Consider the following 14,487-nt stretch of genomic DNA (forward strand, 5'->3'; position numbering starts at 1 on the left):
TTTTCATTATTTAATATAATAAATAAATACAAATATCATTATAATTAATATCCATTATATTTATAAATAATCTATAAGTAATCTTAAAATGTATAATAAGTAATTTATATAAGCAATTTTATATAATATACAATTGTATATAATATATTATAATAAAAGTTTGTAAATTGTGTTTGTATACGATTTAAGAGCAAGTTTAAATTTTTAGCGCGTTTTCTTATCCCTCGTTGTCGCTATAATCACAAACTGCAAATGGCTACGGATGCGATTCATGTAGTCTCAGAAATGCGATATCAAACAGAATCTTATTTTGCATGCAAAACAGCAATGTTCATGATGATAGTGCAACAGTGATCATTGTCACGTGTGTATTTCTTTGAAAACAAAGTCATTCGCGATTTTTATAAGGTCGCGCAATTAAGTTTTCCGCGGGAAAATAATGTCTGGATATCGAAGAGTGAATTATTACGAACTGTGTAGATTGTGTACTAGCAACGAAGGAACCAAAATGAACATCTTCCGGGAAGAAGGTCGTAGACGACAACTTCAAACAAAGATTCAAACATGTTTGCCTATACAGGTAAGTCTAGATATCCTTTTTTCGATTGAAAAAGATTTTGAAAAATTTATATTATAAAATAGATTTATAGATATTTTTAGTTATGCTAATTCTTTATTTAATAATATAATATAATTAAGCAATTGATTTATATCGATAAATTGTACATAAAACTTAATTGGTATTTTAAGGTTTTAGAAGAGGATTCTTTGCCAAAAATTGTTTGTCACGAATGTGTAAAGAAATTAGAAAACTTTATTGAATTTAGAGAAACAGTTGTAAGTGCAGAGGGTATGTTAGAATCATATTTTACTTCACTACGATTCTCTGAAGATTTTCTAAAGGAAGGTAAGGTTTATGTGAAAAATACAGAAAAGGATAGACCTGTAACACCTGAAAATGAAGTATTAAAGTCAATTGAAAAAGTAGCACCAACAACAGGAAATCAAATAATCAATAATGATCAACAAATACAACATCAACAACCTGTTGTTGTTAGTAATATAAATACTTCAAATATTCAAATTATCAGTGGAGTTCAAGCAAGGGTTCAACAATATAAATGTGCCATGCAGGTTTGTTACAATAATAATAATATTAATAATAAATATTATAAATTATATTATTTTTTATTTACATTGTTATTAAAGTTTAATTTTTTTATTTATTATATTAATTATATTAAATATATTTTTATCTAATAAAATTTATTTTATATCAGAATTTTTTTGAAATATAATCATTTTCTTATAAAAGAGATTATTATTTTTTTTATTATATTACTATATTATTATTTTTTCTATTATTTAAACAAATTTTCTATTATATATAAACAAAATTTTTTATTCTATACAAACAAAAAATTTACCTAATTAATATATATTTCAGATGCAACCAGGAGGTATGGCAGCTGCTGTTGTAGAAGCAACAGCAGAAACACATTATAGTTATCAACAACAGACTTCACAGCAAGTATCTCCTCAACAATCAAATGAACCACAAAATCAAATTAATGATCAACAAAGTTCTACATCGCAAATTCAACAAGTGCAAAATCAAATTCAAAATCATGGCCAAATAAATCAACAAATGCAATCACAAAGACAAATTTCTCAACAAATTTCTCAACCACAAAATCAAACACAAGTTGGTCAACAACAGCAACAACAAAATCAGTCACAAATAACACAACAGATTCAACAATTACAAAGACAGCAAAGAGAGTTTGAAAAACATAGACAACTTCAACAAATTGAAAAACAAGTACAAATTGCTACACAAGAATTTCCTATTAAGCAAGAACCTCAAGCACAAATAGTGCATCAAAATAATAATATAATTTTAAAATCAGAACCTGATGCTAAACAAAATCAACAAATCATTCAGAAAGTACAATCTGAAACTCCAAAAGATGAAAGTACTCAAAATGTACAAGGTTATACTGTACAAGCCACACCAGAAGTATTTTTAAATTTAGGATTTAAAGAAGCACCTTTAGTTACACAAACTGTTCGAGAAGAGACAAAAGAATTTAAATCGGAAGATGCAATATCTCGCAACTCAATCGGACAAATCTCCGAATTTTTAAGAATAAAATCAGGACCTGAACCAACATCTCTAATTACTGTCAATCCTCAAGTTATTTCACAAAATCATAGAAATACTACTTGTAAAGAATGTGGCAAAATTTTTTCTTCCATAAATCAATTAAATGGTCATAATTGTTCTGTTCAAAATCTTTTAAATGAAACATCTGATAATAGTAATAATAAAGAAGATTCTTTACAAAATAATAGCAATTCATTTAGTTGTGATGTTTGTGGTAAACCATTTAAACGGAAAGAACATCTTTATCAACATAGAAAACTACATACTGGTGAACGTCCCTATGTGTGTACTACGTGTTCAAAAGCATTTAGTCGCAAAGAACATTTAGTTAGGCATTCTGTATCTCATACAGGTGAAAAGATGCATCAGTGTGAAATGTGTGGTAAAAATTTTTCTCGAAAAGACAATCTTCACAAACATCGTAAAACGCATGGTGTATCGGGTCCGTATATTTGTGAAACTTGTGGAAAATCATTTGTAGTAAAACATTACTATTTAATGCATTTAACAACTCATGCTTCAACTATTGGGGATGGTGTAAATTGTCAGGATCCTTTACCATATAAATGTGATATTTGTCACAAAGCATTCTCTGTAAAACAATATCTTACAACTCATAAACTTAGGCACAGATCAAAGAATAATAATTCTTCTCATAATACTGTAAATGGTCAGCAACAACAACAACAAACACAACAATCTAATACAAGTAATATAAACATAGTAACAAGTAATGTTAATAATTCTGGGAACTTAAATAATAGCAATGGACAGTCTAATAATGGATCAACAGTTGAAATGCAAAGTGTTATTGAAAGAAATGAACAACCAAATGGTTCATTTAATAATCAGTATCATAATAATATACAAGAGTTTCAATGAGATAAGGGGAAGCGTGTCTATTATGTTCTCTTGCCAAATGGTAACAATCACAAAATTGTTGTTATGTGAGCAAGAGAAATTTTATGACGCGCTAAAATATTTTCTTAAACTATGCCTTCTGTTATTCAAGAAGGAAATTTTTTGTACTTTAATAAGACAAAAAAAAATGAATTTTTAAATATTATTTTAAATAAATTAAAAATTAAATAATTTATCATTTATATTCTATCAATATTCTATCAATCAGAAAGTAGAATCTTCAGTGGCTTATGAGCTTAACTTGAAATTATACACTATGTATATATTTTGCCAGTAAAATGAAATGCATGCTATTTTATATGAATGCACACTGTTATTTAATGTTCAAACAGATTGTGTGCTACAAAATTTAAGTGTGCATGGATAGTCATAAGGTTGTTCCAATACCTGATTAGAAATATATTTTCATTAAATTAAAATGAAAATATCAAATCAATATATAATCAGTATAAATTACCAATTACTTTAATTGTTTATATTAATAAAATTAAAATAATATACTAGAAATAATCATATTCTTTTATAAATTTCATTAGTATATAATATTTTTGTTATCATTATTGATTATTGATATTGATATTGATGTAATCAATATTTAAATTATATTTTTTATGAATAATCAAAATGATATTAAGATATTAATCTTCAAACAATGAAATTCTGATAGCGATGCGGCAGATCGATGCAGAATCAATATGCAGAATCAGAATTTTTTTCTTGTATTTTTAAGAGAAAAAAATTCTGAATATATTCAAAATATCTTAAATATATACATATAATAATATTTATTATATTAAAAAACAAAAGTTTTGTTTGCAATATATCAGATCTGAATTCGATGCTTTAATTTTGCTTTATAATATAATTTGAGACAACCAATAATTCTGATTAATTTATTAAAAAAATATTGAATTTCAATATTGTTTATTTACAATTATAATAACAGTTTAAAACAAGAAACAAAGTATGAATATCGTTGTGTAAAATGATCCTGCATCTGTCATGCAAGAATTAATGGTTGTTTTATATTTTATTTTGTGCAATATTTTTTATAATTATATATATTAGATATATGGTTATCAAAAGTAGATAAATTTGTTGTTTATTTTATTTTTTTTTTTTTTTTGAGCAGTGATTGCAACAATCTATGACCATTTTACAAAGTATTTTAGAATTATATGATTTATATGTAAATTAGAATACAAAACAAAATCTAAGACCAAAGAAATTTATATTATATATAAATTGGTAATAATAAGATAACAACATCAGGTGCAATCTAATCAGATTAGCTCCAATATAATTAAGATTTCAGTTAAGTGTACTTACAATATACATATGTGTATATTGTATAACACTAGAATATGTACAACGATCTTAAAATCGTTATTTTCTAACAAATGAAAGCGTGCCATACAATGAATCTTTGAAAATAAGTATATGAGAAATTATAATTATCTAAATTTCTTGCTAAATTTTCAGCATATATTGACCAAAATCAAGAAGAATTAAAAGAATTTATATTTCTTAAGCCACATTACTTCTATTCCATCTGTATATAATTAACATTATCATTTAATTTATATGGTTTTTTTTTTTAATTTCACTTTCAAAATCAAAAACAGGGGGCAACTATAACTTAATATAACAATATAACAAAAGTTCCCAGCATATTCTCAGTATATATATATATTAAATTTTGTATTTTTACACAATAATAATATATTACCAAAAATTTATAATTTATTCCAAATTATTGTTTGATATTTAATTTATCTGCATCTTTTTCATTATATCATATGTAAAAAAATTAGTAAAAAATTTAAATTGCACAATTTTATATCATATTTTTTACAGAATTAATGCATTATTAAAATATGAAATTTTCAATTAAATTTGAGTGCAAAATTTTTTATTACAAACATATATTAATAAAGTTTTGTTATTGCATAACAAATGTCTTAAAATGTAAATGAATATTCCACAGTACAAAAAATTTATTTTAATTACTGGTTAGACTTTATTTTATTATAAAGTCTTGTATATATATATATCAAAACAGAAGTAATGAGTTTAAGACTGTGTTTCTATATCAGTTAGCATTAGATGTACATTTGAAATATAGATTTATAGAAATGACATTGTATATAACATGGTCCAGTGAATAAGACAAAAAACTGTTAGCACTGTTCCTAAGAAAATGGTATTCTCAGCAAAGCAGAAAATACCTCTATTCATATTAAAGTATTGTAAAATAGATATAACTCCAAAGATATAATGCTTTTATTAATTGTATACTTTGTGCCTAATTATTAAAATCATAAAAATCATTTATTTCATGAGAAAATCTATATATAAAATAATAATTCTTTGATTTTAAGTAGCCCCCTGCTATATGCAATTTGCAAATAAAATGACATTAATTATTTAGATATGATTATTTTTGAAATTTATATTGTTAATTTTTATATTTTACATTGTATATATTTTCCAACTAATATTATATTTAAATATATTATAATATTCTAAAAATAGTAATATAAGATTTATTTTAATCCCATATATAAAGTAATTTTAATTTTATTTATTGAGAAAATTTTAACTGAACTGAATTATAGTTTTTTATCAGAATTACAAAAATATTTTATAATATCTGATAAATTTTCTTTTATTCCGTGGTATTTTTTTCACAAATGTATTGATGCAATTAAAAAATATAATTTTGTTCCTTTTTTAAATGAAATTCAACAATTTTTTTACATGAATTGATTTTGCGTAAAAAAATATTTTAAATATTAAAAAATTTTGTTATTAAACGGATTTAATTTTGTTTATTGAATGAATTCGAGAATGAATTTTTATTTCATTTTCATTGATAACTATTTACAAATATAAAAATAATATCTTTTAAATTTATAAATTTAATATTTAATAATTAATATATTTAATATATACATACACAATATGATCTTCAATATGAATTTAATGTATCATTAATTTTTTATATATAGATAACAAAAAATCGACTTAAGAAAAATACTTTTCATTAAATAAACAATACTTTAAACAGTTAAATTTTGAAATTTATTATTTAAAATAATAATATAAAATTTTTATATATATATATTTTATCAATAGTTTAAAAAAAAATTAATTTAAAAAGAATAGTTTAAAAATTATTAAATACATTTTAAAAAAAGAAATAAATCTAAAAAAAAATTAATTTGATATTTATATTGTTCTCGCTTCGTTTCCATTCGTAATTAATTTGGATTTTGAAAAGATTTGAAATCATACTAAAACTATTCTTGTTTTCTAAAACTATTCTTTACGTATATGACTTATTAATAAAATTTAAATTATATGTTTTTACATTTCTTTATACATTTTTTATAAATTTATTTCTATTAAAAATAGTTTTCATATATCTAAAAGACATTATTATGATAAACTAAAGTCAAGTTTGTAAGAAGTTTAGTTTGACGAGGAAAGTATATGCAATCATCGTTGTGTATATATTTTCAATAAATAAAATAAATTAAATACATTATGTTAAGATATTTAATTTTTAAATCAATATTAGTTTAAATATAATTCTCTTTATTTGATATTGTAGATAATAATCAGGTAAGTGTCAACAATATAATGATACTATTTCAAACATAAGGTTATGTTATTACTTGTTGATTTTTAAGAATATGAGAATTCTTATAATTTACTTAAATAAAAGATATTTCATTTAATTAGATAAAAATTTTGAAATATAAGTTGTTATATATGTATTATGTTGTCAATATTATTGAATAAATGTTTAAATTTTATTAAGCATCAATTTTTTGTTTAGATTGTGATGATTTCTAAATGTTTTTGATATAAAAGAAAGTTTTTTTCATAATATATATAAATTGTATAATTTAGAAACTTTTATTTCTTGCAAATAAAACTAAACATTATTATATATAATTTTTTTTAAATTTATTTATAATTTTTTTTTTATAAAAAAATTCTTTTAAATATATTAGAATATCTATTTTTATTTATAAAATATATAAAAATTTATGTAGGATCATTGATCATAGTGGCATATGGTTGGCAGAAATTTTATCACTATTTCTGGGTTTCAGCCAAAGAAACAGAGCTTATTCAGCAGTCAGAATTAGACTGTTTTGTGAACAAAACTTTCTTTGTGTTTTTACGTCAATTTCAATTTGAAAACAGAAAACACTTTCAGTTTTCTAAAATTATTGGAAGAAAATGCAAAAAGAATTAAAACCATTAGAAGAACAAGTGTTCTCGATACCTAATCGTTTAATTTGTTTTATGTATATATAATTATTTATATTTATAAATTTAATTTTTAATCAAACTCTTATTCAGATTGATTTTTTGGATTAAATGATGACTATGCAAAATTAATAATAAGAAATCTTTATTTATAAAAAATTAAACTTATACAAAATAAGTTAAAAATTTGAAATTTCATTGTATTTCAATTTAAGATATAAAAATATTTTATTTTAATTTTCTATTGTATTTTGTAGGTGTAAAAAAAAAATGAAAATGAAACGCAGTAGATCTTTATCTCCTAAAGCTTCAAGTAGTGAAGAAGATATGAAACGTATTAAATTTGAAGAAAATGAAAAGACAAATAATATAATAATTCATCCACATATATTAGACTTCTCAGATGATGTATTGTTAAATATATTTAAATATTTAAATCCTAAAGATCTTATGGCAATAAATTTGTAAGTTTTAAAAAAACTTTATACATATAATTAATATATATATACATATTGTATATGTATATTAATATATATACAATGTATATGTATATTAATAACTTTATATATATATAATAACTTTATACATTAATATTCTATAAATTTAAGATTATATATAAAATATATATAATATATTATTAATATATTAATACATTATATATATATTAAAATGTATATAAATAATTTTTTTATTATTTTCATTATTTTTTCTAGATCTTGTCAACGATTAGGCCAAATAGCACAAGATAAAACTTTATGGAGAAGGGTAGATTTTCGAGAAACACCTATGTTATTAAATGACTTAAAAGAATATATAAAATTTCTTCAACCTATAACAACAAGTCTTGCTATGCGTGGTGATTTATATTGTGAACATGACACAGAACTTAGTCCTTGCTTTTTTAATTCAATTAAAACTATATGCACTCAATTGAAAGAATTGATTATTGAGGAATATTGCATTAATGGAGACAAGGTAAATTTAAATATTTAATTATTTTTAGACAAAAGATTAAAAAAATTCTTTTAAATAAATGTATTTTTATTTACAGATTCAAATAACAGATTTTCCAAGTACAATAGAAAAACTTTCATTAGAAGGTTGTAAAATGGGATATTTGCGTAGTAATAAATCATATTTTTTCAAAATGAATTTCCATATGCCTAATTTAACAGTAAGAATCTCATTTTTCAGTTGCATGTATTTTCACTTTTCTTTTAGTATATACATATATATTTGATTAGTTTTGTTGTACTACTTTTTTATATTTTATTATAAATAAATAACTGTAAGTTACAGAACAACTGCTTACACTAATTGCAAATTGAGAAGTTCTTTCACTTAATAATTATTTGGTAGGTTCATTTTTAAATAACTCACTTTCTTCCAAATCTGTGACAAATAATAATGTTCTAATAATATAAAAACAAGAAGCAATTAAATATAATTTCATTTACCATTTCTTTTGTTCTTTTTATTATTATTTTTTGTTTTATTTTATTTGAATTTTTACTAATATATATATATATATATGTATTATATATATTATATATATATATATAAATATATATATATATTTAAATAGTATTTAGTGATTTATAATATCTATATATTTTTCAGTGTTTAATTCTAAGTAATTGCCAATGGTTTACTCCACATTCATTATTGGTTATTAGTAAAATGCCAAAATTGAAAGAATTAAGGCTAAATTCTTGTCACCGTTTAGGTGAATGTGTAGCATATACTAGTTTAGCTACAAGATTTGGATTTAAAACATTAGAAGTAAACAATCTTTTTCTTAATATTTTCATTTAATAAATTAATAACTCGAGTAATTAAGTAATTATATATTTCAGATTCTTGATTTACGAGATACTGCACTTGGTGATAGTGAAGTTGGATGTTTTAGTTGTACTAAAACTTTGACACATCTTTATTTAGAATGTCCTTCCAGTTTACGAAATGCAGAATTACCTGATTCAGAACCTCGACCTTTACAACGTGAAGTTTTGAATCAACTTCCTGTATATGAAGATGGAAATCTTGCACAAGTATAATAATAATATATAAAAATTATAAAATTAATTTAATATTTACAAAGTGCTAATATATTCGTAACATATCATTGGAAGATTTATTCTAAAATTAAAACAAATAAAAGATAGTGTATAAAAATATTGGTTGAAACTTATTTATTAAATTGAAATTGTTGTTAGATAAAGTTGTGTTAAATGAAATGAGACAAAAAATAATGTAACATAGTTATATCTTATTACCATTCTCTCTCTTTTCTAATTTAAATTTTTTATGATTTAATAAATAAATAAGCCTTAATCAACATTTTTGTATTTTTAAATATTTCATGAATATATTAACATTTATATTTGTAATCTTATTTTATAATTTTTACTGTACTTATTTTTTTCTTGTTCTCCTTCTTTATATAGTTTCTTGTTGAAGATGGATTTCGTTGGGAAAATTATATGTTTGGACGTTGTTTAATAACAGACAGAGCAATCTGTGCTCTTGGAAGTGATACATGTGATCGTATAATCAACAATTCTGCAGAAGAAGTTATAGTTGTAGAAGGAGATAAACGAATATTTAATAATCCTCATTTAAAAACATTAGTTGTTAGGTATTATTATATTATTATATCAAATATTATTAAATACTGCAATTTCTAATTCGTAAAATAAATCTAACAAATAATTTTTTATATGTTTCAGAAATTATCCGCATGTTACAAATTCAAGTCTTGTTCATTTGGCTTTAAATGCATCGAATCTCGAACACCTTGATGTAAGTGGCACATCTGTTACAAGGCAAGGTGTTGAAACTTTTAAATCACAAAGACCGAATGTTAAAATAATTACTTCTTTTGATGAAACATAGTTGTAACAGATATTAAACGTATAAATTTAACATAATTAAGAGATTTAAATATATATTTAAATACGTTTAAACATCAACAATTAAACATAAGCATTTGAAAAACTTTTCAGAATTATTCTGAAATTATCAATGACTCGACATTTTATTATTAAATAAATTTATTTTCCGCAAAAAATGAATAGAACAAATTAAGAATTAGAAATAATTTTTTTTACTTTTATTAAATAATAAATGAATTATAATGCGGAATATAGAATAGTATTTAAAATTTATATTCTAATTTTATAACTTCCATGTGTTCAATATATTTATTCACATGTGTTACAGTTCCATTATATTGTATATAAATATTTGTGTGCAATTTGATCATATTAATTTTATGTCAGCAGTATTTAATATAATTAATGGATATAATTATCGGAAATGATAATGAAATTTCATTATCAAATGAAGGTACTATATATATATGAATGAAATATTTTAAATATATTATTTGATAGTGAGGAAATGGGTAAAAGATAGAGAAAAGAGGAAGGGGAAAAAAGGGGGGAAATTAAATATATGGATAATAATATTAAAAAATATGTTTTTATTTCTTTATTAAATCTTTTTAACTTCATAAATGAAATCTATTGAAATTATATGTTTAAAATATTTAAAAATATTTTGAAAAAATGATTTATGAATTATTTATTAGAAAAAGAAAGAAAAATAAAAAAATATCAATAAGTGATGGTAATATTTAAAAAAATTATTAATTAAGAAATTTTCATATGTACATGTGTACAAATTAATTCTAAAAAAAAAAACATAATAAACTTTAAACATAAAGTTAAATTTTATATACTAATCATCATTTATAAAACATATATTTTATTTTATATTTGAAATTATATGAACATTCATATATGAATAACTATATCACTGATTTTTATACTGTAGAACATTATTCCATTTTTTTTGTTATATTGTTAATATCATTGCATATAATAAAACTTATATTTCAACAAATTGGAAAATTATTTTATTTATTGTAATAGTTGAAATATAGAAATTAATTAAATAATATGAAATAAATATAAAAATTAATTAATATAAAATTAATTAAAATTATATTTATGGAACATTTTTGAAATGTTGATTAAAGATCAAAATAAATGCAAAAATTGATATACAAAAATGTTGATTGAAATTTATTTATTAAGATACAAACAATTTAAATTTATGTTAAAATGAATCGAAATGGAAACAGAATAAGAGTATATTGTAGTAGAAATAAAGCATTTTATTTCTGATTTATTTCATTTAATTTAAATAATAAGTTTAATAAATAAGTTTTAATAAAATCTTTATATCAATATTTATGTTCATTTTAACATTTAAAATCAATTCTTCAGAAACGTCTCTTGAATATATTAATGCCCTATATATTAAAAAAAAAAGTAAAAGAAATTTATATATCTTCAATTGTTTAAATGAATATTAATTACAGTTTGTATATGTATCTAATATAAATAACATATTATACTATATTTGAATTAAAAAATGATACTAATTTCGAAATATTTATTACAGATGCAAAATAATATTATATATAAATATATCAAAAGAGTATGTTGCATAATTTTTTTAAATTATTTATTGAAAGCATTAAAGATAATGTTATTTATTATTTAAATTTATTTTTAAGGGACTTGTTTATATTTCAAATAAACATTATAAAATACATAAAGATTATAAAAACATTTTTAGACAGACATCTAATGTATTAAATACATATATAAATACAGAAAATTCAGTAGAATCTTGTTATATGAATAATGGTCTGCGCCTTATATGTGAATATAGAAATTCTTTTACCACCACCATAGGATGTTTTGTACCAGCTGGTGCAATGTATGAAATGCCAGAAGAACGTGGTAGCGTTCTATTTTTAGAACATTTACTTTTCAAAGTAAGAAAAAAATATAACAAAATATATAACATATATGTGATAAACAGAAATAGATATTTATTTTTTTATTTAGTTAATATAAGAATTTATAGAAAATTTATTAAAATTAATATTATAAATATTTATATTCAATATAGAGAACAAAAAATAAAAATAAGGAACAATTGGAAAATATATTACAAGAAATTGGTGGAAAAGTTACAGCTATTGCTATGCGAGATATATTTATTTTTTATGGAACAGTACTTTCATGTAAAGTAGACAAACTAATTCAATTATTTGCAGATATAATTTTGAATGGAGAAATATGTGAGTTAAAATTTTTTTTTATATTTATAAAATTTTTTTGTTATAATAATATATTTTTTTTTATTTTGATAGGTGATAAAGATGTTATACAAGAAAAGAATATAATTTTACATGAACTTTGTCAAATAGAATCAAACAGAGAAAAAGTTGTGATGGATTATTTGCCAAGTATTGCATATCAGGATACTGCTCTTGGTAATAGTGTATATCCTGAAACTGATATAATAAAGTAAGTAAAATCCAAAAAATAATAAAATTTATAAAAATTATTTATTATTTAAATATCATATACATATTTATTAATTATAATATGAAATTTTTAGAAAATTTTGTACAAAAAATTTGATTGAATTTCGTAATCGATTATTTCAAATATGTTGTATGACAATGATTAGCACTGGATCTATTAATTTAAAAGAATTGCAAGAAATTATTTGTAAACATTTTAAGTGTGATGTTGAAGATTATAAATCAATATTTGGAATTTTTAATAAAATGCAATCTTATAGAGAATCACTTGAATATCGATTCTCAGGTAAAAAAAATTTTAAATTGTATTCCAATATTCTTCTTTATTATATTTTATATATGATATATATAAATATGTTTATAATCAAGCTGCTGAATTACGATTGAGAGATGATGATAATGAATTAGGATATGTAGCAATAGGACTTGAAGGATCAAGTTATAAACAACGTGAAGACCATATTGCACTTACTGTAGCTAAAGAAATTATAGGTTCTTGGGACAAGACATGTAGTAAGCAAAAATCTTATATTTGGAAATATTATTTAATATATTATTTAATATAAGCTATGAAATGTCCGTAATACTTATCTTTAGGCGGAAGAAATAATAATGCACCATATATTGCACACTTAGCATTCAATACAGATTTGTGTTACATGTACAAATCGTTTTTTCATAATTGGGCACAGACTACTAGTATTTGGGGCTGTTATTTCGTTTGTGACAAATTATGTCTTTTGGTATATTTTAAATATTTTAAGAAAATTCAATCTTAACAATCATTATATTTGAAACATTTATATAGCATATGATTCGTGCATTACAAAAAGAGTGGATGAAATTATGTACAACAATAACTGAAAAAGAAGTCTGTCGAGCTGTTAATCAATGTGTTACAAATAATTTGACAATACTGGATGATCCAACAAATCGTTTTTTTGATATTGTTGAAAATGTTTTTAGATATGGATGTTATGAACCTATTGAACAAAGAATTGCAGAATATGAGGTAAATTTTTTAATGTTAAAAAATTTATTTTTTTATTATAAAATAATAATTTTACATTACAGAAAATAACGGTAGATAAAATAAGAGAAGTTTCTGAAAAATACATTTATGATCAAAGTCCAGTTGTTATAGCACTTGGTCGTATTGAAAATTTACCAGATTATCCTATTATAAGAAATGGATTATATTTATTACGATATTAAAGATAATTATAAAAAAATTTAAATAATAAAACAATAATAAGTTTTCTTTTAATATTTACATAATTACTTAAAAATTAATAAATAAGTTAAAATGAATTAAATAAGTTATAATAAAAAGATTTTTTATTTCCATAATAAATATAAAATTAAAATAGAACTTCTTTGAAAGTAAATTGAAAATTATATCTATAATTAAAAATAAAATCAAAATTTTAAATTAAAGTTCAAAATATATTTATCATTAAAACAAGATTATATTAAAATTTAAAAATACTAGGTAGATTAAAATAAAATAAATGATAGATTAAAATAATGAATTCGGTTAAAATCATGAACAAGAATAGAAATTTACAGTTTAAAATAAAAATATAAATAATGATCAATAACAAGAAAATTTAAAAATTTATTATACTATACTAACGTATAAATAATATTTAATAAAACAAAAAAGTGAATATAAAAATTTTTTTTATCCCATCAAATTTTATATTTA

At 21.2% G+C, this 14,487-nt stretch overlaps 3 protein-coding genes across 4 annotated transcripts; all 3 read left to right on the forward strand.

Annotated features, from left to right (window-relative positions):
• Window positions 1-166: 166 nt before the first annotated feature.
• LOC100576131 (zinc finger protein 267) lies at window positions 167-3,563 on the forward strand. The gene is made up of 3 exons (XM_006569562.3): window positions 167-580; window positions 751-1,134; window positions 1,448-3,563. Exons 1-3 carry the CDS (start codon window positions 440-442, stop codon window positions 3,047-3,049), a joined length of 2,127 nt encoding a protein of 708 aa, XP_006569625.1. The 5' UTR covers window positions 167-439; the 3' UTR covers window positions 3,050-3,563.
• A 2,787-nt stretch (window positions 3,564-6,350) lies between these two features.
• On the forward strand, window positions 6,351-10,270 carry LOC412112. 2 transcript variants are annotated; one of them, XM_006569561.2, is made up of 8 exons: window positions 6,351-6,715; window positions 7,630-7,836; window positions 8,086-8,347; window positions 8,424-8,546; window positions 8,993-9,154; window positions 9,229-9,423; window positions 9,820-10,010; window positions 10,102-10,270. In XM_006569561.2, exons 2-8 carry the CDS (start codon window positions 7,643-7,645, stop codon window positions 10,265-10,267), a joined length of 1,293 nt encoding a protein of 430 aa, XP_006569624.1. In that variant the 5' UTR covers window positions 6,351-6,715; window positions 7,630-7,642; the 3' UTR covers window positions 10,268-10,270. The 2 variants fall into 2 exon arrangements, with proteins under 2 accessions (XP_006569624.1, XP_006569623.1); XM_006569560.3 differs by lacking the exon at window positions 6,351-6,715 and adding an exon at window positions 7,224-7,410.
• Window positions 10,271-11,970: 1,700 nt separating this feature from the next.
• On the forward strand, window positions 11,971-14,053 carry LOC100579052 (mitochondrial-processing peptidase subunit beta). Its single transcript, XM_003251365.3, has 8 exons — window positions 11,971-12,221; window positions 12,359-12,530; window positions 12,603-12,759; window positions 12,854-13,065; window positions 13,149-13,292; window positions 13,377-13,522; window positions 13,588-13,791; window positions 13,854-14,053. Exons 1-8 carry the CDS (start codon window positions 12,081-12,083, stop codon window positions 13,992-13,994), a joined length of 1,317 nt encoding a protein of 438 aa, XP_003251413.2. The 5' UTR covers window positions 11,971-12,080; the 3' UTR covers window positions 13,995-14,053.
• Window positions 14,054-14,487: the final 434 nt, after the last annotated feature.

This window comes from Apis mellifera, linkage group LG1, assembly GCF_003254395.2.
Source record: "Apis mellifera strain DH4 linkage group LG1, Amel_HAv3.1, whole genome shotgun sequence".
NCBI classification, from domain to species: domain Eukaryota; kingdom Metazoa; phylum Arthropoda; class Insecta; order Hymenoptera; family Apidae; genus Apis; species Apis mellifera.

Coding starts and splice junctions, on each gene's coding strand:
- LOC100576131 (XM_006569562.3), top strand. CDS start 440: ATGTCTGGATATCGAAGAGTGAATTATTACGAACTGTGTAGATTGTGT. Junction 581..750: donor AAACATGTTTGCCTATACAG/GTAAGTCTAGAT, acceptor TGGTATTTTAAG/GTTTTAGAAGAGGATTCTTT. Junction 1,135..1,447: donor AATATAAATGTGCCATGCAG/GTTTGTTACAAT, acceptor TATATATTTCAG/ATGCAACCAGGAGGTATGGC.
- LOC100579052 (XM_003251365.3), top strand. CDS start 12,081: ATGAATAATGGTCTGCGCCTTATATGTGAATATAGAAATTCTTTTACC. Junction 13,523..13,587: donor GTGACAAATTATGTCTTTTG/GTATATTTTAAA, acceptor ACATTTATATAG/CATATGATTCGTGCATTACA. Junction 13,792..13,853: donor AAAGAATTGCAGAATATGAG/GTAAATTTTTTA, acceptor TTTACATTACAG/AAAATAACGGTAGATAAAAT.
- LOC412112 (XM_006569560.3), top strand. CDS start 7,343: ATGCAAAAAGAATTAAAACCATTAGAAGAACAAGTGTTCTCGATACCT. Junction 8,348..8,423: donor ATTGCATTAATGGAGACAAG/GTAAATTTAAAT, acceptor TTTTATTTACAG/ATTCAAATAACAGATTTTCC. Junction 10,011..10,101: donor TTAAAAACATTAGTTGTTAG/GTATTATTATAT, acceptor TATATGTTTCAG/AAATTATCCGCATGTTACAA.